At 37.8% G+C, this 15,525-nt stretch overlaps 1 protein-coding gene across 5 annotated transcripts in view; it reads right to left on the bottom strand.

Annotated features, from left to right (window-relative positions):
* Window positions 1-15,525, bottom strand: part of TRPS1 (transcriptional repressor GATA binding 1) — a 209,939-nt gene that overhangs the window by 9,034 nt on the left and 185,380 nt on the right. For all 5 annotated transcript variants that reach the window (XM_017746083.1, XM_017746082.1, XM_008642633.2 and 2 more), the window contains one exon: window positions 2,408-2,530. In XM_017746083.1, coding sequence (XP_017601572.1) covers window positions 2,408-2,530 — 123 coding nt within the window. The remainder of the gene's footprint in view (window positions 1-2,407; window positions 2,531-15,525) is intronic.

Raw genomic sequence — 15,525 nt, 5'->3', positions numbered from 1 at the left:
TAAATGTGAAAAATGTGCAAGGTTAATGTAGATTATCCCTTATACAGGTGGAATATTTTTGAAAACACATTGAAAAATTATTCAAGGATATCATAGAAATAGAAATTTAACTTATAGCAGAAATCACTACCATGTTAACATTTGTCAGTCACTGCCACCTAGTAGTATCTGATAGATCACAGATTTTTCTTCTTATTAAAAAAAAGTGAAAAAAGGACCTTAGGCTTGAGTTGATGAGGATGGTAGCTCTAGACAGTAATAATCCAATCAAAAGGAAGCTAAAAAATGTGGTAACTACTGCAGGTGAGTTTCACTCAGTGGTGTAGCATAATTTAGATGAACAGGGGTCTTACCGACTGTAATTCTATTCACTTGAATTTTTATAGTTTTGGACATTTCCCTAGTAACTGCATCAGCCTAGACCCCTGAATTTAAAACCATACACAAATACTTACTGCAATTCTTCATGAACAGACAGGCAGACAGATAAAAGAAACTTTCATCTTTCTGGTGTCAGTCTAAAGAGCACCCCTTTGCATGGGACTGTCTCAAAAGGCATCCCAAAGGAGAGATTTGTTGGATTATTGCAGACTCCTACTTATAAAGGAGTTGCTATCATACCACAGCAGAGTAAGGCTTAATTAAATTTTTTGTGTTTGTTTGGTCAAAGTTCAATTTAAGATATGAATGTCAAATGTCCACTGAATAACAGCTTATTGCCATGCTTAAACAGTGGAGCTTAGAGATACTGCCAGCTTCTTGCTTTTGAGATGCATAAAATAAACTTTGACATTGTATTTCTAATGAATATTGCTGGAAGTTCACTAGTTCATTCCTACTGGTTCATAAGGATGATCCCAGCTGTACTTGAATACAAAACTGATTCTTGTAGCTTTTATCTATTCAAAAAGCTTTGCTAATAATCATGGTAAGGTCCAACATACAGCTGAGGAAAGTATACTTACAAAAGGGAAAATGGAGTCTGCAAATGGAAGTTCTACAAATAACCAGACTCAAATGTCAAATTAAAAAGCCAAACTGTTCTTAAAATCTTTGTGGATGCTCACCACCAATCAATTTCCTTAAATTAGATATTTTATCTACAACTTTGAGAGGTGTCCAGGAAGATGATACCTGGAGCAAGACCCAGCCAAGATGCTGACCAGAGTCCATCTTCTTAGATGCTATTGACCTGACTGGGCTGTTCTGGGCCTTAAAAACAGTTAGTGACCCCAATATGGTACACATGGTGGACAGAGCCAACCCTTCAGACTAGTGATGGTCATACTGCTTTTGAAAATTGGAATTTTTTTTTGTTTTATTAAGTAGGCTGGTTCAGCGGGAGCTTTCATAAACAGATTATTGTATGGGCAGTAGACAAGACCACTGAGAAGCTTATGGCTCAAATTTAATTTCTGAAAAACTTTTTAAAAATTGCACACTCTCAGTCACCACATTTATTTCTGAGTTAGACTTTAAGCCTGAACTGCTACATTGCCCTGGCAAACTCCCAAAGACTACCTTGGTTTCCATTTCTGAAAAATAGTAACACTTTTTAATTTCATGGGAATGTTGTAAAAATTAATTAGTTAGTCACCTGACTCTCCTATGTGTGTCCATTAAAGACAGCAAGGGTAATATTTAACCAGTGGGTCTTAACCTAAAAGATTCCAAGCATTTTGGCACTGATCCAAGGAAACACTTAAGCATGGCTTTCCTGGACCTGGACCGGAGCATTCAACATCTTTCAGGATCAAGTCAAGTGTCAATAAGATGAAAAACAACATAGACAGACCATGATTATTACTTATTCCCTGACTGATCCTGAGGGATGGTGAATCTTCCCCTCACCAAGTGACAAATGCCTGCAAGTGATTTGCTTTCTGGTTGAGTTATTTATCTTCCAGCAGAGTATAAGAACTGTAGAAAAAAGACCACAATACCTCAGCACCCCATATCTCCAAGAAATTTACTATCAAGAATAAAGGGGGTAAGAGATGTCAAAGTATACAAAAACTGTTTCAAGAGATATTTTGATATAGATGTGATGTCTAATTTCAAGAATTTTGGTTTTTATTATGAGGACTCTTGAATTTAAACAGCTTTCATCACAATATATCATATGCCTTTAAAATGAATTCCCGGAAAAGAAATAATTTTCCCCTTATCTGGTATCAAAACAATTAAATGCATCACTGGTGATCTCAAACACATCTACTCACAGCATCCCAGCCTGTTTCATAATGAATCACATCTGATCCCAAAGTGACCATTCTGCAAAACCCTGTTAGGAAATTAACTGCAGGCCAGGGAGTGGTACTAATCACACAACCAGACAAGACCACAGCTGCCCTGCTTAGCTGTGTAGCTCTTTTTTCTACTGCACAAACCAGTAAGTTCTTCCTACCGAGTGAAGCTTCTGGTAGAGGCCACACGCGTTGCATACATATCCACCATTTGCATTCTTTCGCCAGAGAGAGGTCTTTGTGGTCAGGCAATTGGCACAGAAAACAACAGAGCCTCTACGTCTCTGAAATAGGGAAGAAAAAGGGAAAAAACCCAGGTCAGAGGTGAGTCACATGAGCTGTGGAGTTAGGACAAATCAACACAGGAGTTTTGTCTCTAGACAGGCAACAATGACAGTATAAAACCACACTGCCCATAATGAGGTCAGGTTCAATTGTGCTTAATAGGCACCACTGATTTTCATTATAATTAACCCCGGAGTGATGGATGAGGTGTGTGAAACACCAAAGCCTTTTCAGAATAACAACTTTAACTTTTTGAACTTCAGGTTTTGTGCATTTAATGATGGTTTCTAAACAGCAAATTCAGAAAAAAACCCTTGAAAGCTGACAGAACATTCTGTAAACTCCTCCTGGTTTCACAACAGATTATTTATTTTCAGCTTGCTTTATTTAAAAGTGTGATTTGTAATAAGAATTCTAAAACACCACCAGTTCAATTAATTGTTTGTACCTGTGTCATACTAATTCCTTTAACAGAGATTATATTGAATACATGATATTCAGTTCCAGTCTTTTCCGCTTACTTCTGAAATCAGTATAAGCTACCATATATTCCTGCAGCCCGCTACGAACAAATAAAAGTACAGTATCCTTTAATGAGACCTCTTCTGACCTTCATTTGAAACCCCAGAAAACACTGTCTCATCAACAGATAAAGTTATTTACTTTGTATTAGTCAGGCGAAGAAGGGCAGAGTACAACTTCCCTAAATATGAACTGATTTTTAACCAGACTGAGCTGTGCATTCATCAGCTTTCATAATGATCCAGGAATATTTAAAAGTAGGCATGTTTATGAGTATTGCTCATTAAATATTTTCTATGGAGTAATGATTTCATTAAACTTCTCATTTAAACAAAAGTCAGGCTGTGTTTGTGGGCCCAAATACTAATAAGCAGGAAATGGAACTCTTTTGCTGAAAAGAAAATCTGAATTTTAACTCTGTCCCCTTTTCACAAAGGGAAAAAAAAATCAGTAAGAAACCTCCAGCATGTAAGATAAGAATGAGTGAGTACAGCAAAAACAGTCTGGGTGAAAACTAATTTTATTATAAATTAAAAATTACTAACACTATAAGTAAAAATTTCAGGGTTTCATAAAATCTAAGTAATTTATTTAACTTCAGTTCATACTGTAGAAGACTGGTGTTCATGCCAAAAAAATACAATGGTTATAATTGTACTCTGATACATTTCAAATGGAAAGCTTTCTGCAGACATAATTTTGGCTTCAAGACTGGAACACTTTCTTGGCATTGAAAGGGCATTTGATTCATCGGGTGTTTCACAATGTATCACTAAAAAGACCTGGTGAGCAGCCAGTTCCCTATAGGGTAATTTTTCCATCCAGATGCAAGTGCTATCAGAGGCCCTCGTCAGCTAAACTAATTATGATCTTGCATTTGCTGATGCCTGCTCACTCTAACATTCGACATCCTCCATTAATCATCAATACAAGGAAAATGAATGAAACGTAAAGAAATGAGGGCTGGTAAGCTGCACAGCCATAAAAATCTGAAATGAGCGCAATAATTTAACAAGATTGGGGAAATGTTTCTAGTGAGCACAAAGTCAGGCTAACAATTGCCCTTTTAAACCAAGAACACAATTTCATTTGTACAGCAGGTTGTGCTATTTTAAAGTGATACAATAAAATCAAGATTGTCGTCAAGATAATCTCTCTCTCACGCCCTTACATCATCCCCTGCTTTGTCTCCTAAATCAGTTGCAGTAATACATGACATTTTTCTCAATTTAGCTAAGGGGAGAACTAAATGGTAGTTGATGTCCTTCAGCAAACATCTAACTAGTTGTGCATATAAAATGCAGCTCGCCCTGGAAAGTGTGCTCGTCTACAAGTACAGTGAAGGTCCCAATTCTTTTTGTGGCTGGATATCGTTGACCAGCTTCACCTGGCTGCTGAAGTATTTCCCATAAGAGTACAATAAAAGCCTCACTAGTCTAATCCCAATTTGGTCCACTTGGAGGGTGAGAAGTTTCCAAGTGGAAATGACTGTATATGGCCAGGATTCAGTTACAACTGCAGAACTGTTCGTTTCCATTCCTACTTCTTGTCTGCTGGCCTATGGTTTCTTGGTGTGGTATATTAACCAAGTGGAGTCTTAATCTGAGTCAGTCTTTCCACCCTTTTATTTCTGTTTGTGTTCCCTAAGTTTGGGAAATACCCTCTATAAAATCATGAAAGACTGTTAAAATGTAGAGAGAGCAGTCTAGTTTGTATGCTGCATTTCTACACACATGAAGGGGACAGAAGGTAAAGTTACACTGAAATCCTCATTGAATGCAATGGAGCTAGTACATCTATAAAACATTGACAAAAACAACTCATTTTTTCTTTCTAAAGAAAGATCTGATTCAAACTGGTTATTAGTTCCAGTGAAATAGAACAATGCCTACAGCTGACAGCAACTTACAAAACAAAGTAGTGACTGTATGTATTGAAATCCTATACCTTTGCTTATTCACTACTTAAAAATATTTATCCATTTAAAATTTCAAGTAATCCAGCTAAAAATCTTTCCCTAAATTTAATGCAGAATAGGCAAATTCATCTTTTGTGCTGTTCTAAGTGTTGCATCTTATCTTCCTATACTTTCTCTTATTTCTGCATTATTTAAGGACCTTACAGGATAATCAACATTCATTATTCAATACCAAAGTGTTTCAGCATTGCTTACATATACTAATAAATGAAGAATTAAAACATCTCTGAAAAATCCTAAATGCTGCTACTTTGTTGAGCATTTTGGTTATGAAACAGCTATTTATAGTGAGGACACACAGCTTTAGAATGGATTCTGCCATGAAACAGGACTGTGGCAGAATTGGACTAAAGATTGACTCTCAGATGCTACTAACCACAGATTGGACCTGCTTGTCAAAATATACCTCAGAAATTTTGATGTCTGCAAGCAAAAAATGAAGGGCCTTCTTAAAAGCCTGAAATGTCTGTAATCCTATTATTTTAAACAAATACAGTTTCTTAAAAAGAAAACCAACAAAAACCTAGGCCTTTACTTCCCATATACCAAGTTTTTTAAGTTATTGGCCAGTAGAAATTATCTAATTTTTTTGTTGTTAAATGTTAATTAGCAATTATACTTCTACTGTTAGTAATGATACATCTGCATGGGTCTGTTTGGCTTTGCATACTCATCACTTGAACTAGTCAAAAATACAGGCCAATATTGCTGCTTTTCTGGATAGTCTTGCATAGAAACAGGCACTTGAGTTCAAATCCAGCAAAGTCTGTGCAACAGCTATGGCCCACAGCCCCCATAAAATCTAGCCATGTGCTCAAATGCTCTGCTAAGCACACCCAACCAGCACTTTCAAGAAATGTGAGAATTTTTGCTCTCCTGTTAACGTGACCATACCACAGTTAATTTCTTAAATCAGCATAGTAAAGGTAAGTCAACATGACTAGTCATGGGAGAGTCTGAGCCACAGATAAAAAGGTTTCAGTCTGTGATCAATGCCACTAGCACTAGCTGGAGTTATCAATGAAAATTTCATGTACATCCTTGGAAGAATGAGCCAATAGGGTCTAAATAACTAAAATATGTATCTACTAAGTCAAGCTTTAATCATCTGGAGCCTTATGGCCACTACATTACAATCCCAAATCCTGAAGGGGCCAGTGCAGAGAAGAGCCTGTCTCTATTTCCACTCCAGTTCTGAGGTCTGGGCATTTAATATCACAGTTGTTTCAAATCACATGAGGCTGAAACTTGGCGCTTATTTTTGTCAGCCCAGATGTAACTTTTTTTTTCTTTCTTGGTACTGAAAACTTTATTTAAATCAGCTCAGCTGTTTATAATTTGGAGATTTGCCAATCTGGGGGGTGGAGACAGAGGGGATTTCAAGTTTTTTAGATAACTTTCTAACAAATCTACAGTCAATTACTTTGCTATGGGGAAAAAAAAGTATGCACATATTTTAGTATTTTAGTAGTAGCAAAGGAACAAGTGTATTATTATTTTTATGTAGCTAAGTTATGAAAGTTTGTAATTATTCACTGAATATGTCTTGCAGCCCTCTCTACTAACTGTTTTCCCTCAGTAAGAACCATGTTGAAAGCATGTAATTGCATAACAACCCTTGATATGCAGAGTATTTACTCACATTTTTTATGGTTTCATATCTTTACCATTTCAAATTGAACAAGTCTGAAACTTGGTATATACAGCGTCAAGCCTGAACGCCTAATTTTTTTTTAACTCCTTAGATGATTTTCACTAGTTACCAGTACTTCATTGAAACAAGGCAATTATTAGTAGTGCTTTCTGCTAAGCAATAAACCAGCAGAGAATACAATATAGCAAGTGATTCACTCAGGTAAGTTTTGCCAGGCTCAGGCCTTTCTTCATAAAAACTGCTTTCAATTTTAAAGGATTCACTCTACAGTTCACATGATTTCAAACTTTGTAGCCATGCAGAAGTATCATTACACTCCATACTCTACAAAAAAGTATTTTTTAGTGTACTGAACTTCCAGTTTTAATTTCAGTGGAACTTCATGCAGCAAAATATATCCTGTAAGAGCACAGCTAAAAACACTGCTCAGGAACTGTGACTTTTTAGCTAGCTAGACTAAGCAATGGTGCCTGACACTCTGCTAGTGCCAAATACATCCTGTTTTTAAAATTTCTGCCAGAAGATGCTTTTAGAAACTCAAATAGACTCCGCAAGCAGCAGCCAAGCATTTTTCTTACATCACCCTCTTGGTTTGGGACACAACAAAACTTGTCTTATTGCTGATTACTTTCACTTCCCCAACACAAAACGACAATACGATAAGGACTGAGTGGATTTTTTTACTATCTCTGGCCTCCCTAACGTGCCAGAAACAGAGCACGCTGTAATCACAGCTCCAGAACATGAGGAGCAGCAAAATCATAAATGTTGCCCAAGAATAAGCATGTGCCTGACCTATTTCCAGTAATGAAGTCGGGGAATACAACCATACATGCCTCACTGAAAAAAAAGGCAAAATTCTGGCTCTGGATGCTCTCTGGCAACTCCAGAGGTCCAAAAAGAGAGCTCCAGGAAACCTGCATGTGTGGTTCAGTATGAGCCAGGCGACCTGCTGTGGAGAGCAACAATTGTAAGCAGCTGGTTTCATACCTTTAATCATCAGGATGCTACCACACAGTTCAGAAAAACAGTATAATGCACTCAAAGTTGCATCTGTCTCTGTTGCGTTTGCACTGCCATAAGTATGAAAGAGTTTCTTGTTCCACACTTGCTACATCATTCCTCCTTTGTTCTTACATAAGCAGGTATTTGATTACCTTGAGTTTTGGTGAGGTTTAGATTAATTAAAGTTTAAAACCTGGGCAGCAAGACAGCATCTGGATATTGGAGTAAGTGCTACTTTCTTCTGTTTAGGATGGAAAAGGCATCTTTCAGACCTCATTTCTTTTGGTTGCAAAGGCACTCAGACCTTTCCCAATGTTTTTAATCAAAACTGCTTTATCTGTCTACTATGAAAACAGACGCAACTATGTTTCTGTAAAGTTTCACATTTTAAAAATTTAGATGCTTTTGCTGTAACTATATCTAAATTAAAAAGAAACTCATTGGGGTTTTCTTCCCTTTATAACCTGAACAGCTTTTAGGAATACACCAGACCCAGCAAATTTTTGTCCCAGAAGTGAAAAACTGAAACACAAAAAGCTGAGTATTAAAGTAGAAGTTGTTTTCAACCATAAGTATGAGTTAACAGATGCCTCTAAGTCAATTCAATGTGACAAATCCAAACTCTTTATCTAAGACATTTTCAAGAACAATTGCATTAAACAGCTGTATTTGAAAGACACATAAGAAAGACATTAGGAAAGACAAGGTAAAAGAAAGTAAAAATGCCAAAAGGAAAGTCAAAACTATACACTTAATTCATATAGAAAGTTTAGTGCAATTTTTAATGCTCTATCGTGACAGCATCTTTTTATGATATATGCAGTATCATAAACTTTTAATGAGAGGAATCAGGGGGGTTTTAGAGAGAGAAAAAACCCAGACAGTAAATTAAACATTACTGCTAGCACAGCCTTTCAGAATCCTACCCCAATCCCTTAGGGAGAGTAAGTATTTTAATGTGCATGTAAACTGCAATTATTTTTTTATCAGCAACAAAAATGAAGATGAGTAGATTTTGTCCCAGCATTTGAAGCTGTATTTTGTAAAGCTACCTTAGAGATAGCAGCATTCACTACTCAAAAAAACCCCCCAACTCCACCCCAAAAGCAAGCAGCGAACTACAGTCTTTTTGTGTCTTATCGAGCAAGAATGATTAAATAAGATACTAGTTTAGGATGATTTGTACTGAAGTAAAACAATGACTAATCAAAATAAATTTCTAAATTAAGAAAAACAGAGGTATGAAAAGAAGCCAGTAAATCACTTGTTGTTGGAACTCTTCACTGCCATCACCTCCTCACCTTTACGTCCTCCCTCAAGTACAGCTGACACAACCTTTGCCACTGTGCAGGAAGGGACCTGGCTTTGGACACCACCTCAGCCAGAGCCTGAACTCCACAGGCAGGAATTTACCATTGCTTTCATCTTCTGTTATTAGCCACATGCTAGGATCACTTAAATAATCATAATACACTTTACAAGGACTTACTAATTTTTCACTCACTTGAGCATTTATCAGTGAAAATTAGGTAGTTCAAATCATATTGCCTTGTCAATCCAAACAGGTATGAAAGGTAATTTCATAGTTCCCCCCTCAAGATCTGCAGTGGCAGAAATATGAAATAATAAAACTTTTTCTCCTGGTAAGATTTCCTTGTCACAGTTAGTGGCAGTTAATTTTTAAACACTGTGTGTTAAAAATGTAAGTGATCTTCTGATGGGCCAAATACATACACCAAGACTAAACAGACAGAGATATATTTTTTAATGTTTATTATTATTTGTGTATTTATACCACTTATTTATGATATGATGCATTTGTAATGAACACTGAGAAATATTTTCTGATTAGCTATATGTTAGTCTGGTTTACAAAGAGCTAAATATTTATTAAATCATTCTACGCAAAGTATGGTTTTTTATATAGACAGTTGCCTTCAACAGTCTTTTACTGGATATAATGTATTTTTATGGTCTTAGCCTTAAATTTGCACAAGGTGACCGCCATTAAATCTCTTCCAGTGCTTCAAATAGCAGCCAGCACACTATGGTATGGGCTCATTCGGGTGTATTTTGCCACTGACTACCAGCAATACAACAAAGACTTCCATTGAGGCAACCCAAAAATTTTTTTTTAAGATTTTATTAAGACCAATAGCAAAAAAGCAAAAAGCAACCTGAAAACCTGCATTTCCCGCACAAGAATGATGTCACTTTGCAGCAACTGAAACCTATTCAAGAGGAACAGAAATTCTGCCTCCAATAATTCACCAAGTCAATTACACAGGAAAGTACTGTAATGGGCTGTCCCCCGTCAAACAGCTCACGTACACCACTTCCTTCTCAATTACCAACTTGTCTGCATTGCCATCTGTAAAAACGAACGCATACCTTGTGCTGCCAGTTCCTACTCTTGCACGTCCATTAGTGGAACTGGCTGCAGCTGCTCAAGAAGAAAGCCCTGATTGTCTTTGTTTCCCCTCCATGTAGGCACCATTTTTCTCCTTTCCTTCTGTACCTCGGCTCATGGTAACGCATTATCTTTGTTGAGGTGTGCTCACAACTCTTTAAACTAAAGTCTGCCTAAATTTGTGTCCTGTTATCTTTTCACAGTTCCTCTAACACAGTAAAAAGTTGCCAACAGCATCTCTCCCAGCATCTTCACTGGAATTATGGAGTTAAGTCTTGCAACAGGTTTTATCAATCCTTTTTAAGTACTGCTGTAAAAATTCTTAAGTTGCTGGATAAACAACTTCACACTTTTCTAAATCAGCTTGACCACCCAGGCAATTTTAAAACAGTATTTATGTGAAGCATTCAAGAATAAGATTTTAAAATAAGTCAATTTAGGAATAATAATAATAATATTATCTGCAAAAAATGGCTAAGTAGAAATATTAGTGTGCGTAAGCAGGACAGAGGGAGCTTAGTTTGGGAACTGTGATCCTGGCCCCAAAACATTTCTCTACTTGCACTGCTGCAACAGATCAGATTCTTGCAGCAGCTCTGATGCTGAATGTCTGCTTGAAACCTCAGTGCTCACACGGACAGACCACTGCTCCTTCCCAAACACCATGTGCTTCCAAACTCAGCTTTTCTTAGAGAACGAAACTAAGTCATTATGAGTCTCTTGCATTTTAGTTTCAAATTAGAAACATAAAACAGCATAAAATGTACAAAATTAGACCACTCTTCTGATCAGTAACTGGCTAAAAGTAGTATCCTCAGAACTAAGCATGCTGAAAGAGACATCGATAAAACTGGAAATGCCTCCAACTCTTTTAATTCTCGGCACAAAGGAAGACTACCCAACCTTTGCTGTCTCAAATGAGGAGTCTAAATCAATAGTCAGACTTTGCTATAAACTGACTGACTTTCTGAGATAAAGAGTCATTAATGATGGTGCCTAAGCATGGAATTAGGTGCTTAAGTTTAGTCATCAATACCAGAGGATTTATGTTCAAGAAAGCCCTCCATGTACCCCTTCTTTCATGAAGTAATCTTACTCATTAAATGAACATACAAAACTGGAGCAAAGCTTCCGTCCATATTTCCTTAAACACCCTGACTTTGACATGGCAGAAGCAGCAGACTGCTTTTGCAGACCTCAGCTACGAGCCAGTATGTAATTCTACATGTGATAGTAATTGAGGGTCCCAATCCCACAAGTGCTCTGCTGTAAGCATGAGCACAAAGCTGCCGGAGTTCTCAGCTTCTGGCATCTGTTCCCACTTCCACAGAAATCAGATGGGCAAAATTAAGTATTGAGGAAAAAAAAATCACAGACATTTAAAAAACATTCCCTGACCTTATTAAAGCCCACGTGATCTCTATTTATACAGAAAACAGCTCAGAAAGCCAGCATCTGAGAGGAGGAACTCTCATTTGTAGATTTTGGCTGAGGGCTGCCAAAATCAGCAGGGGAAAGGCTCCTCAGGGGTAAAAATTTTAAAAGCCATTAAGAGTCTTAGAAGCCTCAGTCCCACTGACTTTTGATCCCATACATCCTTCCAAATTTGCACCCCAAATCTGGAAACTACACTGTAAGAATAACTTTTAATCCAAAGTTACAAAATTAGGATCTAAAGTTTTCAAAGAAGTCTTCAGGAGTCAGAGAGGAAATGTCAATTAGGTGCCTACTCCTTGGTGAAAATCAGTGAGGTAAAATTTACCTGTTACTTGTACTTTAAAAAAATTCCCCTTAGGACCATTAATTTTATTTAAAGAAAAAATGTAATGAGAAAATGTTTCATATGGGCAGCTATAGCTCAAATACTTGTTCAGCAACTGAACTAACTATAATTGAGTCTCATGCAGTCCCCATGAGAAAGCTGTTCCTAGTATAAGATACAAAGCAGACTATGTCCACCTATTATTTTCAGTACACTTAGGACTGCAGTCTTATTGCAGATCTTGTTATGTGCTGTTGCTAAAATGACTTCCATTCAGAAACATCAACATTTGCCAACCCATACCACACAAATGCAATAGCTATTTCCTACTGTGAGCTTAGGGAGAAACTGTGGTATCCCAGACACCACGGTGTGGTAAATATTGAAAATTAGTGGCCTTTTTATAATGGACATTTTCATCTAATCCAATCTGTTCCAAACACTTCCAGATAAAAAGACAATATGCCAGAGTCTGTGTCTAAGTGGTTGGTTCTAACATAATCATCTTATTCCATCCTGTGATCACAGTTTCAGCAAAAACACTTGATGGCTTCTTTTCTGATAGATGTAGGAAGTAATAATGGACTAGAGCTGTGATCAACTCCGACAACTACCTAAGGAAGTAGCTCCTTATAGAGAAAAGAGGAGGGAAAAAAACCCCAAATACAACCTCTATATTTGTATTTTTTAAAAGCTAACTCATCTCAAAGGGCCAAGAGCCTCCCAGGCTGCACTGGGTAAAGCACTGCCAGCAGGTCAAGGGATGTGATCCCTCATTCTTCTCAGCCCTGGTGAGGTCACACCTGTGTGAGTGCTGAGGAGCACTGTGCCCAGTTCCGGGCTCCCCAGTACAAGAAATACCTGATGTACCACAGAGAGTCCAATCAAGTGTCACAAAGATGATTAAGGGAGCCAGTCTTCTATCATGTAAGGAGAGCTTGAGAGAGCTGGGACTGTGCAACCTAAAGGAGAAGGCTCAGAGGGATCTTATCAGTATGCACCTGATGGGGGAAGGAAAGAAGACAGAGCCATGCTCTTCTCAGTGGTGCTCCGTGAGAGGACAAGAGGCAAAGGCACAAACTGAAATACAGGAAATTTCATGTGAACATAATGGAAAATGTTTGCTACTGTGAGGGTTGCTGAACACAAGAGCAGGTTGCCCTAAGAGGCTGTGGAGTGTCTGTCCTTGGAGAAACTCCAAACTGACAGGACACAGAGCTGAGCACCATGCACTGGCTGACCTTGCTCTGGGCAGTGGGGCTGGATTAGATGACCTCCAGAGTTGCTTCCCAGCCTCAACTATTCCGTGAAGCTTTCTTCAGTGAGAGGCTGTAGATCACTTGTCACTCTTCTGTTCTATCAATTTCTAACCATTTTAGCCTTAATTGCTATTCACTTGCATTGCAACAGGAAGTCTTTTAAATTTCAAGGCTACCAAAGTATTAATTAGAATAGACCAGACCAAATTTTACAGATTGCAAACTGCGCAGCCATTAAAAATGAAGAAACCTACTTTCAAATTCCACTGTAAAAAATTTCAGAATGTTTAAAATAAACATTTTAAAGTCTCTAATGTAGTTTTTACAAAAATATTGCACTGCTTGCTCTTTCCTATCAAGATGCTAATGCCTACTTGTAAATGAGTCTCAACATACGGTGTTGTATAGCTTTCCTTAAAAATACCACTAAGATGAGAAGAAGAGAACAACTGTTCTACATTTTGGAGACATTTCTCCTTAAATAGTGTTTATGTACTGCAAGCATCCCTTCCATAAACAAACCAGGTCTTCGGAACAAGTGAAGACAATCTCTGAAGAATCTTTACCAGCTTCTATTTCTGGTACATGATGCACTGGGAATTTTAGGCCAACATGGGCATATGGTATCCTAGTTTGATAGAAAACATTTCATGGAATTCAAGACAGAGCCACGGTATAATGACTTGACACCTTAAAATCGGTGATATGACACAGGGTTAAAAAAAAAAAAAGGAGAGAAAGAAAAAACCCAGAAAAACAAATATTTCCTGATACAATACTAGAGGCAGTAGAGGCATGTAAAAGCACAAGAAAAAGGAAAGTCATAATAACTGGTGTGCACAAAGGAATACTCTGAATCCCCTGTTAATCAAGCTTAACCTTGTTAACCAAACTGCCTTAACCTTTTTTTTTTTCTTTAGGAGAAACACCCCATTAGGAAATAATAATTAAAAAAAAATCCAAAACAAACCAACAAACAGCAAATAGCAAACAATATTTATCTTAGGAACATTCATGAAGGATTTGGGGCTCTTCTGCCATTGCAGCCTTAGAAGCTGGTATGCCCTCTGTTCTTTCTCTACTCATTCACATCTGCCCAGAGAGAATACTGTTATTACTGCACAGCAGTGTTTCCAGTGGCCCTAGTCTAATTTTTCTCTTACTGTTAAGAAAGTGGCTCTTAAATTGCTTAAGACACCAGCTTCAGAATCTGCATTGTCGGAATCAGACTGCATTTCACCAAAGGAATTGTTTCTAATGCAAGTGGCAGGGAGAGCTTACTGCTGGGGGCAGTCATTCTCCAAAATGGCACAAGCCTGACAAGAGCAGTAAGAGAGAAACACATAACTTAGCGGGGTTTTCCATCAGGACTTCTGCATGCCGAGGACAAAATGTACCCACCCTGTCACATACTCAGGCTTTAGTTCAGAGCACTGTGAAGGACTGAAAAACGGCTTTCAAGAAATCAGGCACCATCTGAAGTAGAGGCATGGAGAAAACTGTCCTGCCAGCCCACAGCTACCTAATTTTTCACATCCTTTGGAGTCTTCTTAAATGAAGCTGACTGTGCAGAAATGCCTTGTAAAACAAGCCCTCTGCTTCCTTTCTGAAGTGGCATCAGCGAAACAGCTCTGCAGCCTTGCTCCCAAGCGGCTGTGGCTGATCCATATGTAACTGTGAAACAAAAACCACAGGGCTGCCTGTACGTGTTCATGCGCTCGTGCACATCTTGGACACAGACTCAAAGATGAACTGATTGGTCCCATTCTACTAGTCAATTTATCAGACTTCAGATAAAAAAATGTCAGGAAACAGTTTCCTTTTTACCTTCCACCTGCCAGTATCAGAATTCATCTGATTTTGAAACCAGCCTGCAGAAGGCCAATGTATACAAATTTGAAATAAAAAGAAACCTTTAAATTTAGACATGCTGTATGAAATCATAGTTGCTACTTGTGAACAGTCTATATTCAAAGCCATTTCTGTCTTACTGATAGAACAAAAACTCCGACACACTTAAGAATTCGCTTTTCAATTTAATGTAAGTTTTCTTTACCAGTGAATGTCAAATTGTTTTCACTCCCTTTCTTTATCTTTATCACCTACTGGAATCTTTAGAAGTGAGAAGGAAAAATACGTACACCAGAAAGGAGCACATTCATAATGACATGCCTTTTATTTTCTAGAAGAAAAAAAATAACCTTCCATTTCATCAGCATCTTTGCCAAAAGCCCTTTCAGAAACTGAAAAGAGAAGGGACTTTATTTCCTACATGTATTTTATAGGAAACATTTTTTGGTTCTGTGTCATGGACTAGGATTTCACACCTTAGGGGCTGGTCGTATTGAAATGGACAGGACTATGGAAACTTCATGGCTGTGAAACCCTGATAGTAAAATCAGCA

The sequence above is a fragment of the Corvus brachyrhynchos genome, unplaced genomic scaffold (genome assembly GCF_000691975.1).
Source record: "Corvus brachyrhynchos isolate BGI_N302 unplaced genomic scaffold, ASM69197v1 scaffold28, whole genome shotgun sequence".
Lineage (NCBI taxonomy): Eukaryota > Metazoa > Chordata > Aves > Passeriformes > Corvidae > Corvus > Corvus brachyrhynchos.
Note: the sequence above shows the minus strand (reverse complement) of the source record. Positions and strands in the feature narration are given on the sequence as shown.